The sequence below is a fragment of the Bombus flavifrons genome, chromosome 15 (assembly GCF_040668555.2).
Source record: "Bombus flavifrons isolate JBK064 chromosome 15, iyBomFlav1_principal, whole genome shotgun sequence".
NCBI classification, from domain to species: domain Eukaryota; kingdom Metazoa; phylum Arthropoda; class Insecta; order Hymenoptera; family Apidae; genus Bombus; species Bombus flavifrons.
Genome location: NC_138456.1, coordinates 8094272 through 8106853, shown reverse-complemented (window position 1 = coordinate 8106853; position 12582 = coordinate 8094272). Strand labels below are relative to the sequence as shown.

The following is a 12582-nucleotide window of genomic DNA, read 5'->3' as shown; positions in this document are numbered from 1 at the left end:
TATTCCTGTTTATTCATTGCCTAGGTGACGAGATATTTAGATTATATATACCACGTATTATTTTTACTAGAAATGAGAAATATATTTCTTATATTAAATTTCATTTTCTTTAGTTTGAAAAACATTATTTTCGTAATTTAATATCACGTTTTTTATTCAAAATTCTGAACGTATTCTACTTGATATAATAAAATAAAATAAAATAGAATATAACAAAATAAAATAAAATAAAATAAAATAATTTTGATATGTATAAAAATGTAGCTTCTGATTTTACGTTGAATCTGCAAATAATAAGTATATATGCATACGTATATACATAACACGCATGCGCAGAGAGATCCTGTTCCTCACCTCCAGCGCAGTAGGCTTGGGAGTGTTCGTGGTTACGGCCAGTTACACTACGTGCTTTGTAAAGGTTGTTTCGTACCATAGCGTTGTTGACAAGTGCCCTAACCAACTCGTCATTTCATAGTGTACCATTATTCGTATTTAAGTGAATTCGATATAATTTCCGTGTGGAATGTCGGATTCAGAGGCGAGCAATCTATCAGATAATGAAAGCGATCGAGGAGTTGGCGGCAGCGAAAGTGATCAAGAAGAGAACCATTCAGTGAAATCCGCAGCTGGCAGCGATGGTGGAAACGCTGGTGAAAGATCACGTAGCGTCTCTCGCAGTAGAAGTCCGTCCAGGTCGCGATCGAGGAGTCCACGCAGGTGGCGATCACGGTCTCGATCAGCCAGCGGGTAAGATTAATACTTATTTTATGTATATTTTATGAGAAAACTCCATTTTGAAGCACACCGAGTTCGTGACCTATTTGTACGTCATATGATAGTTTTCAACAAGTAGAGTTCAAAAATATCAATTTAAAGCACACAGATCATTGTTTAATAAACTAGACTGTACTGTAAAATTTGTACATAATTTACAATTTACCTGAGTGCCATTTTGAGATTTCGTATAATTAACACGACCATATTTATGATCATGGCTGATACAGTGAGTTGTGTCAGTAACTCTATATATATAAATGCACGTGATAGTATTTCACCGTGCAAACTAAGAAGCCAAAGTAATTCATTTATTTACAAATTTAATCTTATGTTAGTTGATTTACTGTTTTGTGCAAATAAACAATTGAAATTGTATTGTTACGGCTATTCGATCTATTTGTTTCAATTATATGTATATAGTACAAAAACTACGTGCTCTTTAAAATGAAGTTCTGTTCATAAATAATTTATATAAACATAAATCATATTGTTTGAAGGAATAAAATATTGAAACAACTGTTATATATTTTTTTAATGCTTTCGTAATTACACATTGAGTTTATATTTCTATATGGAATACTTGTATGTCATTCCTATAGTATATCATGTTGCTTATTGAAAATGGAATTGATCATGATTTAAAAAGATTTATTGAATCTTCAGTTCGGAGGATGGTAGAGGAGATGAAGCAGAAGAAGCAAGATCTGGTGATGAAGAGATGGTGGAGCCTGAGGAAGAACCCGAAGGTAAATGACAAAGAATATAAATACATATATAAATTTCTTTTATCATATTAATATTTATTTTAATTCTTGTTTAGGTGAAGATTTGGAAGGAAGTAGCGAATATGACGAGGAAGAAGAAGAGGAGGACGATGATAGACCTCGTAGGAAAAGGAGAAAAGACAAATATCGTGATTTTATCATAGACGAAGCTGAAGTAGATGATGAAGTTGAAGATGATGATGAATGGGAAGAAGGTGCCCAAGAAATTGGTATCGTTGGAAATGAAGTGGACGAGTTGGGTCCTACTGCCAGAGAAATTGAAGGCCGGCGTAGAGGAACTAATCTCTGGGAGTAAGTACCTTAAATCCATTCAAATTCTTAAGATTCTTAATTCTTAATTAAGATTTTTTGTCCTTAAGCTAATTTTTACAAATTTTCACAGTTCTCAAAAGGAAGATGAAATAGAAGAATATCTTAGAAAAAAGTATGCAGATGAATCTATTGCTACTCGGCATTTTGGTGATGGCGGTGAAGAAATGAGTGATGAAATCACACAACAAACTTTACTGCCAGGTGTGAAAGATCCAAATCTGTGGATGGTAAAGTGCCGTATTGGAGAAGAAAAAGCAACAGTACTATTGTTAATGCGAAAATTTATAACATACCAATATTCAAATGAACCTCTTCAAATAAAATCTATTGTTGCACCTGAAGGAGTAAAGGGTTATATTTACGTAGAAGCGTACAAACAACCACATGTGAAGGCAGCCATCGAAAACGTAGGAAATCTAAGAATGGGTATTTGGAAACAACAGATGGTACCGATCAAAGAGATGACCGATGTATTACGTGTAGTTAAAGAACAGACAGGCTTAAAAGCGAAACAATGGGTTAGACTAAAAAGAGGCATTTATAAAGATGACATAGCTCAAGTTGACTATGTTGACTTGGCACAGAATCAGGTTCATTTGAAATTGTTGCCTAGAATTGATTATACTAGACCGCGTGGAGCTTTGAGAACAGCACAAAGCGAATCTGAAGCCTTAAAACGCAAGAGAAAAAGAAGACCAGCAGCCAAACCATTTGACCCCGAAGCAATTCGTGCTATTGGAGGAGAAGTCACTAGCGATGGTGACTTCTTGATTTTCGAAGGAAATAGATACAGTAGAAAAGGATTTTTGTATAAAAATTTTACCACAAGTGCGATTATCGCAGAAGGTGTGAAACCAACATTATCTGAACTAGAAAGGTTCGAGGAGGCTCCCGAGGGTGTCGAATTAGATTTAAGCGGAACTCCAGCAACTGGTGCGGGTAATAAAGAAGATGCGACGGTGACCCATTCTTTCAGTACAGGGGACAATGTCGAAGTATGCGAGGGAGAATTGATTAACTTGCAAGGAAAAATTGTCTCTATAGATGGAAACATGATTATGGTTATGCCAAAACACGAGGAGCTTACAGAAGCCTTAGAATTTCAAGCGTCTGAATTACGAAAATATTTCACTATGGGTGACCACGTTAAGGTTGTTGCAGGAAGATATGAGGGTGATACCGGTTTAATAGTCCGTGTCGAACAAAATAGAGTAGTTTTGTTTTCTGATCTTTCAATGCATGAATTAGAAGTGCTTCCAAGAGATCTACAACTTTGTTCGGATATGGCAACTGGAGTAGACAGTTTAGGTCAATTTCAATGGGGTGATTTAGTACAGCTGGACGCACAAACCGTGGGTGTAATTGTTCGATTGGAGCGTGAAAATTTTCACGTACTCTCAATGCATGGCAAGGTTATAGAAGCTAGACCTCAGGGACTCACAAAGAGACGCGAGAACAGAAATGCGGTGGCATTAGACTCACAACAGAACACTATACAAAGGAAAGACATTGTCAAAGTGGTAGATGGTCCACACGCTGGAAGGGGCGGAGAAATAAAACATTTGTACAGAAGCTTTGCATTTTTGCATTCGCGAATGTTCGTTGACAATGGTGGAATCTTCGTTTGCAAAACGAGACATTTGCAACTTTCTGGTGGAAATAAGTCCAATATATCGTCTATGTCACCTGTGGCAGGATTCATGTCGCCAAGAATAGCTTCGCCAATGCATCCTAGTGGAGGTGGCTTCGGAAGAGGTGGCGGAGGTGGAAGAGGCAGAGGTCGTGGTGGTGGAGCCAGACGTGACAGAGAATTGATAGGAACCACTATCAAAATAACTGGTGGGCCGTATAAGGGAAATGTTGGAATAGTAAAAGACGCTACAGAGACAACTGCTCGTGTAGAATTACACTCCACTTGTCAGACCATCTCCGTGGACAGGTCTCACATTGCGAACGTTGCTGTACTCACAAAGGATGGTGGTTTCAGCAGCTACAACAGGACACCAGCATATGGTGGTGGACAGACACCCATGTATGCTAGAGATGGATCGAAAACACCCATGCATGGCTCTCAAACACCAATGTACGAAAGTAAGTATTTGAAACAGATGTACAAGCATGCAAGCAAGTATATGATTAAATTCAATGAACTAATCTTAATATTCTAAATTCGCAGATGGTTCTCGTACACCTCATTATGGCTCGATGACACCATCCCACGATGGTTCACGCACACCAGGACAATCTGGTGCTTGGGATCCAGCTGTTACAAATACTCCTGCCAGAACGAACGACTTCGATGGATACAGTATGGAAGAAGGCGGATCTCCAGGTTATGCACCAGGTTATCCTTCAACTGGACCATTCACGCCACAAACACCTGGCACGATGTACGGTTCAGAGCAGAGCTTTAGTTCATATCAACCGAGTCCTAGCCCGGCAGGAAGTGCCAGTGCAAGTCCAAGTCCTACAGGTTACGTTGCAACTCCCTCGCCAAGTGGTACTGGATATACTACTAGTCCGCATGGAGCCTTTGCCACGCCTTCACCCATGGGTTACAGTCCTATGACTCCAGGTAAATGCCTTTCTTTATTTAGGCGCTTTAGAAATGAAGATTAGAATGTTCATTAAAACTATTCTTACTCATTCGTTCGTTAAAACTACTCTTTCTTTTCCAGGAGTTGCAGGTAGCCCATACAATCCACAGACACCAGGCGCTGGTCTAGATACAAATGTCGGTTCTGGAATCATTGGAGGAGCCGAATGGCACACAACAGATATTGAAGTTCGAATTCGTGACTCTCATCAAGATCCTGCGTTAGCTGGCCAGCAAGGTGTTATTCGGGGAATATCCGTAAGTATTCTATCTCTTGATTAATAAAACTAGTTTTATGTAGTTTATAATTAGACTACGGATGTTTATACAAATACATGTCTATGTAAATACAATCAAAGAAGCAGAATCTAATCAGAGATTTATTTCATCCACTAAATATTTGTTATAAAGAGTATTATACTGTGGATATTTTGTATACAATGTTTCGTATACTGTATGTATTATATGTATTTTTGTGTTTTCAAATTTTCTATAAATGTATAAACATCTAGTTATAATGTACACTAATTTCACTATACTTTTTTCTATATTTCTTTCGATTTTCATTTATTTTTTTTATTATATATACTATTATTTTTATTTTATTATCTTTTTATTTCAAATCTGTTTACTACTTACATATATGTATGAACAGGGTGGCATGTGTTCAATCTTCCTACCTGTAGAAGACAGAGTAGTGAATTTGATTTGCGAGGAGTTAGAACCGGTAGTTCCATCGCGAGGTGACCGAGTCAAAGTGATTATCGGAGAAGACAGAGAAGCAGTAGGCACTCTGCTATCTATAGATAACCAAGAAGGTGTAGTGAAATTGAACAAGGACGAAGTGAAAATGTTGCACTTGCGGTTTTTGTGCAAGATGAAGGCATCGAATACATAATTTTTCATTCCAAGACAATTTCCTAAATAGATGGGAAAGGGGAATCCATAAAGACAATTTTTACAAGGGGAGCAACTTTGAAAGATTTATAATGAAAATCTTGCAAGTAACATTGACGATTTTACGTTGTATTTCTTGTTATGTTCAAAAGTAGCATCTAAGTTATGTAATTATTAAGTGTATATATAAATAAATAAATATATATATATATATTGTAAAGAGTTTTTAATCTTTCCTTAATATTTTAACATTTTCCAAGATGTTATAAGAACCGGAATGAGTTATATGGATATGTATACTTACAATTAGTTGTGTATAAAATAGTTCACCAATTTTTATACAATGTAAAGATGAATTGTAATATAGACACGCCTAAGTGCGAAAAGAAAACGGAGTTCTCAATCTTCATTTGATCAAAGACAAAATCGAAGCTATTATACCTATCAAACGTTTGTACTCTTAAAATTATTCACAATTAATCTGAAGACAGTCGCATAACAAACGAGAGGAAGCCGTGACGAAATGATTAGGGAATACTCAAGGGATCGGCATAAATTTTCCAAGGGAAAATCGTACTAATCGGGATTTACCGATTGGATTATGAAATCATGCTTTCTATGGTTCTTTCCGGTATTTATTGCAACTATTCTCGTTAATATAGGAAGGTATATAAACATAAACACCAACATCATACTTGTTTCATTTAAAGTTCAATTGTACAATTAGAAGAATGTTATTATTAATTAATTATATGAAACTGAGACTATAACATTTCATTTAAAAATATATGCTTCATCACGTTACTGTTGCGAATGTAGGGTGATGGGTGTTAATACTTTCAAACATGAACAAAACATTGGCACGGTGTTATTTGAGAAAAGTGATACAGCTAAACATTGTTGGACCACGGAAGAATTTATTATCTTAAATAGTCGACGAATGTTTCAAGATCTCTTACCAAAGGTACGACTCTCCTTAACCTAGTTCTGCTAGTTACGAATCATTAAAATTGTATTCTTCTATCCTATATAGTTTATTTTAACATGAAATATTCTAAATATCATTATTGCTTCTTTTGCATATTTTTTATTATCTTTATAATATGTTGTGTGTTTGTGATCTTTTCATTTTTGGTGTACTAATAAATTTTTAATAAAGGAAATAATGATACTTCAATCAAATACGTATATTTTATAACATATGTATAATTCATATTATTATTCAATGAATCTCTAAAATGTATTTTTTCATATGCCACTAATAATAAATTACCTACTTTTTTTAAACAAAATTTATTCACTATCACTTGTACATATATGTTAAACATAATAAAAATGCTCGAATTAAAAATGAATTACTAACGGACAATTCTGTATTTAAACAAGAAGATATGAAGCGGTGTTATCTTAAATAATGATACAAATTTATTCGTGACCAACAGATAATTTTTCTCTGAACAGAATCATTATTAAAAAATAAATCTCGGAACTTCGTTATTCTTGAAAGGTTGCCCAACTTTGTTGGGTATAATATCGGGTTATACTCATGGTACAGATTATAGTTCCAACCTAAGTAAGACAAATCGCATCGAAATTTAAGTTTAAAAATATTGTAATAATGTTTAATTTTAGTAATAGCTTAAGCTTCAATGTTTCAATGAAGACTACTAAATATAAATTATCTTTCAATAATTCGCTCTTAATATGGCCTTATAGCGATAAATAGTTGAGGACTGTTAAAATATCCACAAAAATATCGCAAAACGATAAAGTGTTAACACCGCAAATAGCTTCAATGTATCATCTTTCCATCAAACGTATCATCCTATCCACTTTAAAAAAAAAGCTTGAAATCGTTCCATCATCGATTCCTCTTCAAAAAAATATCCATGTGTCTATACCGTACCCATCTATGGTTACTCTGATTCTCCAGGTGAAAGTTCTAAATTATGAGAACGATCGGTACATCGCGCTGTTGATGGATTACTTTCACATTTGTCTGGAAAACGTGCGTAAGCTGTCGATAGGAAAAACGAAGCACCTGATGCTGAAAGCCCTGGCGGACACGATGGGCGGCTACTTGCAGGTTTACATTTTGCCCCTCACCAAACACTCCTATTACGCGGGCAACGTAAAGTACCGAAATGCTAGAAAACTATTCGAACTGTACGAACAGCTGAAGGTATTTTTACGAAGCAACGGAGCTGGTTGGCTAAATCCTTCGAAGAAGATAAAACAGACGAAGATTCAAGCGATAGTGATTACGTCGCCGAAATCGTCGTCGGTTGCGTGCGACGGGGTTATTACTTACTCTGCATGTAAGAATATGTTTATTAACTTTCGTAAAGTATTCATGGGCATTTTAAGCAATTCGAAAGCGATTGTTTCAATCGAAAGTTTGGAGAAAATAGTTTTTTTTGTAGATTGGAATGGAGTAGATTGCTAGGATACTGTAATGGGTTTATTTGGTACTAATTTGGAGGGAAGTGTCATAGATACAAGTGTTGAAATGGTTATGAGAGATAGCAGTGCTATGTACCAACACAGAAAAATAATAATTTTACATTAATCGTGTGTGTATAAGTTCAAGTTCAAACAATTTTTAAGCTAGTTTCTATGCAATGATCAGTTTGATATAACTGTTATTTATTTATTAGCTTCGATCGCTAACAGGCGAGAGACGAAACGTTTCACGTTCAAGCAGAAAAAGAGGCATGTTCCGAAGCACAAAATTAAAAGTACAAATCCGAGTGAGTTCATTAGAATTAATACAAAAACTAAATACTTGCTAAGTATAACGTATCCCTAATTTTAATAAACAATCCAATACTAAAAAGATGATATTTGTTTAAACATAATATTATAATTATTTGAAGGGCACAAAGATGAATCTGATCGAGACAACGAATCGATTATCATCCCTCTTCCTTTCCTGGACGACGATACACAGCCAAATAGGTATTGACAACTTGAACTATTTCCTTCCATTGCCAATATTAACGATATTAAAATAGAATTTTTCTTCAGTATCGCGTTACCTTTTAAGAAGAACACCTTGCAGTCTTTATACAGTGAACGATCGACTTTTGCATTGGTCAAATACTACATAGCTAGCGTGAAGTGCATCGTCTCGAAATCGAAAGAAAAAACTGAGCTGGAGGCCTTTAATCGGGAGTTTTACGATTGGCTGCAGCAATCCGTACGTTGTGAGTCGCTGTGATCGAAAGTGGCAATCTTCCTTACATATCATAAATACTTAAGGGAATTGTTCAATTACAATCAAGAAACCTTTTTCTCGCAAAACATTTTATAACCATCATTAAACAATGGTATAAATGGTTAAACGATATTTTTTAACATATTTCATGCAATATCATATTGTTTAAGGTTTCTCAGATTGCATGTTATTTTGTGCAATTCAGTTTGAGTAATGCTGTTCTATAATCGATTGTTTTGAACGATGTTTATCCGAAATTCTTTAATTTAATACAGCACTGAGCTGCATTGCATACAGAATGTCTACATATAATTAGGTTTCGTTTCTTTAATTATGCCTATTAAAATGTAAATTTTCATAAATATTTACAGCCTATCAATCAGTGTTTTAATAATTAAGGTTCTACCATAGCTTTATTTGATTCTACATTGTTCAAACTTGAGCAACAAGCATTAGACGACTCTCATCGCCTTTCCAGGTGCAACGACACCTTGATGATGAGAAATGGTACCCGGCGTTCGGCGGTGTATTGAGGGTGATCGCCTCGTTGGAGGAAGCAGGTACGTCGCTCGATTCTTTTCCTTATTAGCAATTTTCCAGCGCTGGATGTTTCCTATAACCCATCGTTTTTCCATGTCAGGCGCGGGAACCGGTCCCACTAAGGGAGCAAAAAGCGGAACGTATGAGATTATGCCCAAAACAGGCATGCAACAAACTATTGAGCCCGAGGAAGTCGTGCCACCTCTGTACAAAGGTGACGAGAGAAAGCAGCACTTCAATCACCGTCGAATTTTTTATTGTTTTCTGCTTTCTAACGTTGTCTCGTTCTTTCCTTCGTTCTAGAAGAGGAAACGGGAGTCCCACTAGGAACGGCCGAATTAATATCGATTGCAGTGGTGAGCGCGTTACTAGTGTGGTTGCTGGTGGGCTTGAGCTTGGTCTGCTACAGATTCCTTACGAAACACTCGGACGAGTGCGTCTCATATGAACCACAGGATCCTCCGTATGTTTTAGTAAACATTTTTTACGGGGAAAAATTTTTTTCGGCAAAAAATATACTGAATCATATTTTACATATTTTACAAGGGAGGAATTTTATTAAAATACAATGTTATAATGTACGAAGAGACATGATAAATGATATTCCTCGCTGTTTACAGAAGAACAATTTTAAAATTCCATATGTTCTCAAACAATTTCACATCAAAATATTTTATAGTGATTTGAGATTAAAAGAAAATCAAAGCGATAAAAAACAAATACAATGATTTTTTGATGAATTTTTCTATAGATTTTAAAATTCTATTAAAATTTGCTTTTTCCAATTTAGTGATATTACACATACAACGGTTTTTTAAAAGAAAATTTCCTATTTTTTTAATTTAGAGTTGCTGTTTTGTACGAAAATAAAGAATACTGCCAACCTGATACGTGTCCAACACAATCGCCTCGTAAGAGTTTGCTGGAAAGAATTAAGGATTATTGGAAGAACAGGTTTGGTAAATGTCATGGAGGTTGTCAAGATCGTATGGACGAGGAACGTTGTTTAGCTGCAATTAGTTATACTAGCAAAGACACGATCGACGTTAGTCATAGTAGCAGAAGTTATCAGTAAGCATTTATTTAATGTTTATTGATTATCACTTTAGAAAATCAATTCCCTACGATTGATTTATTATTCTCAAAGATTTATGTGTTATGATAAGTAAATGTAAAGTAATGATTGGATAATTATTTCGTAGATCATTTGATTTTTTTCTGCCTGTTATAAATATTGATGGCAAATCTAAAACAGGTTCTAAAAAGTTATTTAAGCCTTAAGCAATTATATCTTTTATTATTTTTCCAGGAAAAGGAAAATAAACAAATCGGTTTCAGCGATGTTATCGTGTCATCGAAAGGAGCATGTGCCCATCAGAGTACGTAATTTCAATTATTAAAATTGTTATTAATTACATGGATGAGATATAACTGTAAATTCAATTGAATTTTTGTAGAAAGTTTGTTATAGTTCAGATGGCTCGTTAACCACGAATACGGAGAGTCCCGAGAGCAAACCCAGATAATAAAAGGTTATAAGTTTTCATTTATCTTTTAATATATCCCTTTTTAGTATGTACGACGTAATAAATACAATCAATTACAAATAAAATCACCTTTCTAATTATTGCTATCTAAGTATAATAATTTTTTGATAGTGTGACCGAACGATTTAGAAAATAATTATTTCTTTATCGTTAACAATATCGGAAAAAATACGTAATGTAATGTAAGAATATGTCCATTTAAACAAAAAATTAAGATTTTTTTAATGATTTTCTCCATAAAATTTCAAAAAATCTCTAACTTTTGGTCCCTACATACGATTTATCATGTTTTTTTTCGTGACCTTTATACATTTACTGCCCCAATAAATGATTAAACATACGTTAAAAGAATTTTTTCATCTCCAACCCCCGTCAAGAATGACATGGTGGCCAGTCCGTTATCGTAGGGGACACGAGAGGGCAGTTTTAATTTTATTACAACCGCGTTCTGCAGAGGCGGCTAGCAGTCGATTGCATTTTGTTATGCCGGCCGCGTACGTGCGGATTGCATTCAATGAATGCACGTTCCCGGAGCGTGCAGCCGAAGAGCCACGCGCTGCAACTTGTTGCAACAGGGCCGCGGAGTCGAATGCCGGCGTCTCCTGGTTTATCAAACGCGTCGCAACAGCAGCGCCATCTGGCCTCGGAAGCGTGTCGAGTGTCAGCCACGGCGATCAGGACAGTCAGTGTCGCGCGATACGTTTAAGGGTAAAGGTATTTTGCGTTGTCCTCTCGATATACTTTCGATCGTGTACTGTCGTAAGTGCTTCGAATCGGTAAACATTCCATACTAAATGTGATATAATTGAACTTCGTTACACGCTTTCTTATTCACGCTTGATAATACTCGTTGTCGAACGAATCAAACAAAAACTAAATTGTGTTCGCATATTTCATTCGTTCGTGAAGACACGTGTGTTACGGTTACTTTTGATTCAACTGTCTCTCTGTTTTTACTCGGTTATTTGACTAAAAATCGTGCTCTAACGTTCATAGTGGTGGAAAACATTAGTGTAAAAAATAAGGGTTAATTAACAAACATTGATGAGATTTCGGCGCGAATTTGCGTTCCTTTGTCTAAATTTTTATAGAAACGCCAATTGGAACGTTCCGTTTGTTCAAGCGATCTATTGGTTAATTTCAAATATATCGAATTCGTCGAAAGGTGAAGCTCGTGCGATTTGTTGAATCGACTGTTTGAAATTCTTGAACTGAGTTTTCTAGTCGTGTTAGACGATCGTTTCATTTGATAAATCGAGTAAATAAATCGTTGTCGATTGTGGAATACGACGCTTTAGAATTTCGTACGTGTAAACAAAACAATTCGAGGTTGACTTTGTTATCGGTTTCGCGGGACACATTTTTTGTATAGTTCTCCTGAATTAGAATTCGTGAGAAGAGAGTGTGAGAATACTTTGTAGTTGATACAATTCATGAATTGATTCGTGTAACTATACGATTGGGACTAGTTTCGACTTGTGAACAATGTGCACTGCGGATAGATTCACGACTGGCGTTTCGCGCGTCCGTAATTGACTGTGGTGTCGTGGTGTGCTCTCCTCTTTAAGGACATGATGGAACGACGAAGCTGCAGTAAACTGTGCCTACTGTTCGTCGTGTTACTCCTCGCCGCCGTTTTGAAAGGTGAGTGACGTTTTTCTTCAGTTTCTTATTTGAAAAGCTTACTTCGTTGAAAGATTCATGTATTCAACGTGACATTCGAGGTTTTGAGAATTAGATGATTTGAAGGTCATAGAGAAGAAACATGATAAATTACACTTCTTGCTTTTTTAAAAAAGCAGTTTTTTTGTTAAAATTCAGCACGTCAGTCCCATATTACTGAACTGTTTTTTACTTCGTTTAGCAATTATTTTAGATAGAAGAAATGTGTTATTACCTATATGAATATTC

General features: G+C 35.6%; 3 protein-coding genes across 4 annotated transcripts in view; all 3 read left to right on the top strand.

The window, feature by feature from the left end:
* Window positions 1-394: 394 nt before the first annotated feature.
* Window positions 395-5581, top strand: Spt5 (Transcription elongation factor subunit Spt5). Its single transcript, XM_069128348.1, has 7 exons — window positions 395-747; window positions 1441-1523; window positions 1598-1853; window positions 1945-3965; window positions 4051-4449; window positions 4553-4728; window positions 5126-5581. Exons 1-7 carry the CDS (start codon window positions 524-526, stop codon window positions 5366-5368), a joined length of 3402 nt encoding a protein of 1133 aa, XP_068984449.1. The 5' UTR covers window positions 395-523; the 3' UTR covers window positions 5369-5581.
* Window positions 5582-5583: 2 nt separating this feature from the next.
* Window positions 5584-10730, top strand: LOC138187495 (uncharacterized). Its single transcript, XM_069128349.1, has 11 exons — window positions 5584-6331; window positions 7301-7685; window positions 8025-8117; window positions 8244-8325; window positions 8395-8566; window positions 9063-9144; window positions 9225-9338; window positions 9428-9587; window positions 9971-10195; window positions 10434-10503; window positions 10582-10730. The coding sequence occupies exons 1-11, from the start codon at window positions 6191-6193 to the stop codon at window positions 10648-10650; spliced, it is 1593 nt and encodes a 530-aa protein (XP_068984450.1). The 5' UTR covers window positions 5584-6190; the 3' UTR covers window positions 10651-10730.
* A 620-nt stretch (window positions 10731-11350) lies between these two features.
* Window positions 11351-12582, top strand: part of Ror (tyrosine-protein kinase transmembrane receptor Ror) — a 349227-nt gene continuing 347995 nt past the window's right edge. The window contains exon 1 of one of the 2 annotated variants that reach the window (XM_069128316.1): window positions 11351-12315. In XM_069128316.1, coding sequence (XP_068984417.1) covers window positions 12243-12315 — 73 coding nt within the window. In that variant the 5' untranslated portion in view covers window positions 11351-12242. The remainder of the gene's footprint in view (window positions 12316-12582) is intronic. The other variant, XM_069128315.1, reaches the window with a different exon arrangement.

Excerpts from the sequence above, each read along its gene's own strand:
- Spt5 (XM_069128348.1), top strand. The coding sequence starts at position 524 with ATGTCGGATTCAGAGGCGAGCAATCTATCAGATAATGAAAGCGATCGA. Across the intron at positions 1,524-1,597 it reads GCCTGAGGAAGAACCCGAAG|GTGAAGATTTGGAAGGAAGT; the intron begins GTAAATGACAAA and ends ATTCTTGTTTAG. Across the intron at positions 4,450-4,552 it reads TTACAGTCCTATGACTCCAG|GAGTTGCAGGTAGCCCATAC; the intron begins GTAAATGCCTTT and ends TTTCTTTTCCAG.
- LOC138187495 (XM_069128349.1), top strand. The coding sequence starts at position 6,191 with ATGGGTGTTAATACTTTCAAACATGAACAAAACATTGGCACGGTGTTA. Across the intron at positions 8,326-8,394 it reads GACGATACACAGCCAAATAG|TATCGCGTTACCTTTTAAGA; the intron begins GTATTGACAACT and ends ATTTTTCTTCAG. Across the intron at positions 9,588-9,970 it reads TATGAACCACAGGATCCTCC|AGTTGCTGTTTTGTACGAAA; the intron begins GTATGTTTTAGT and ends TTTTTAATTTAG.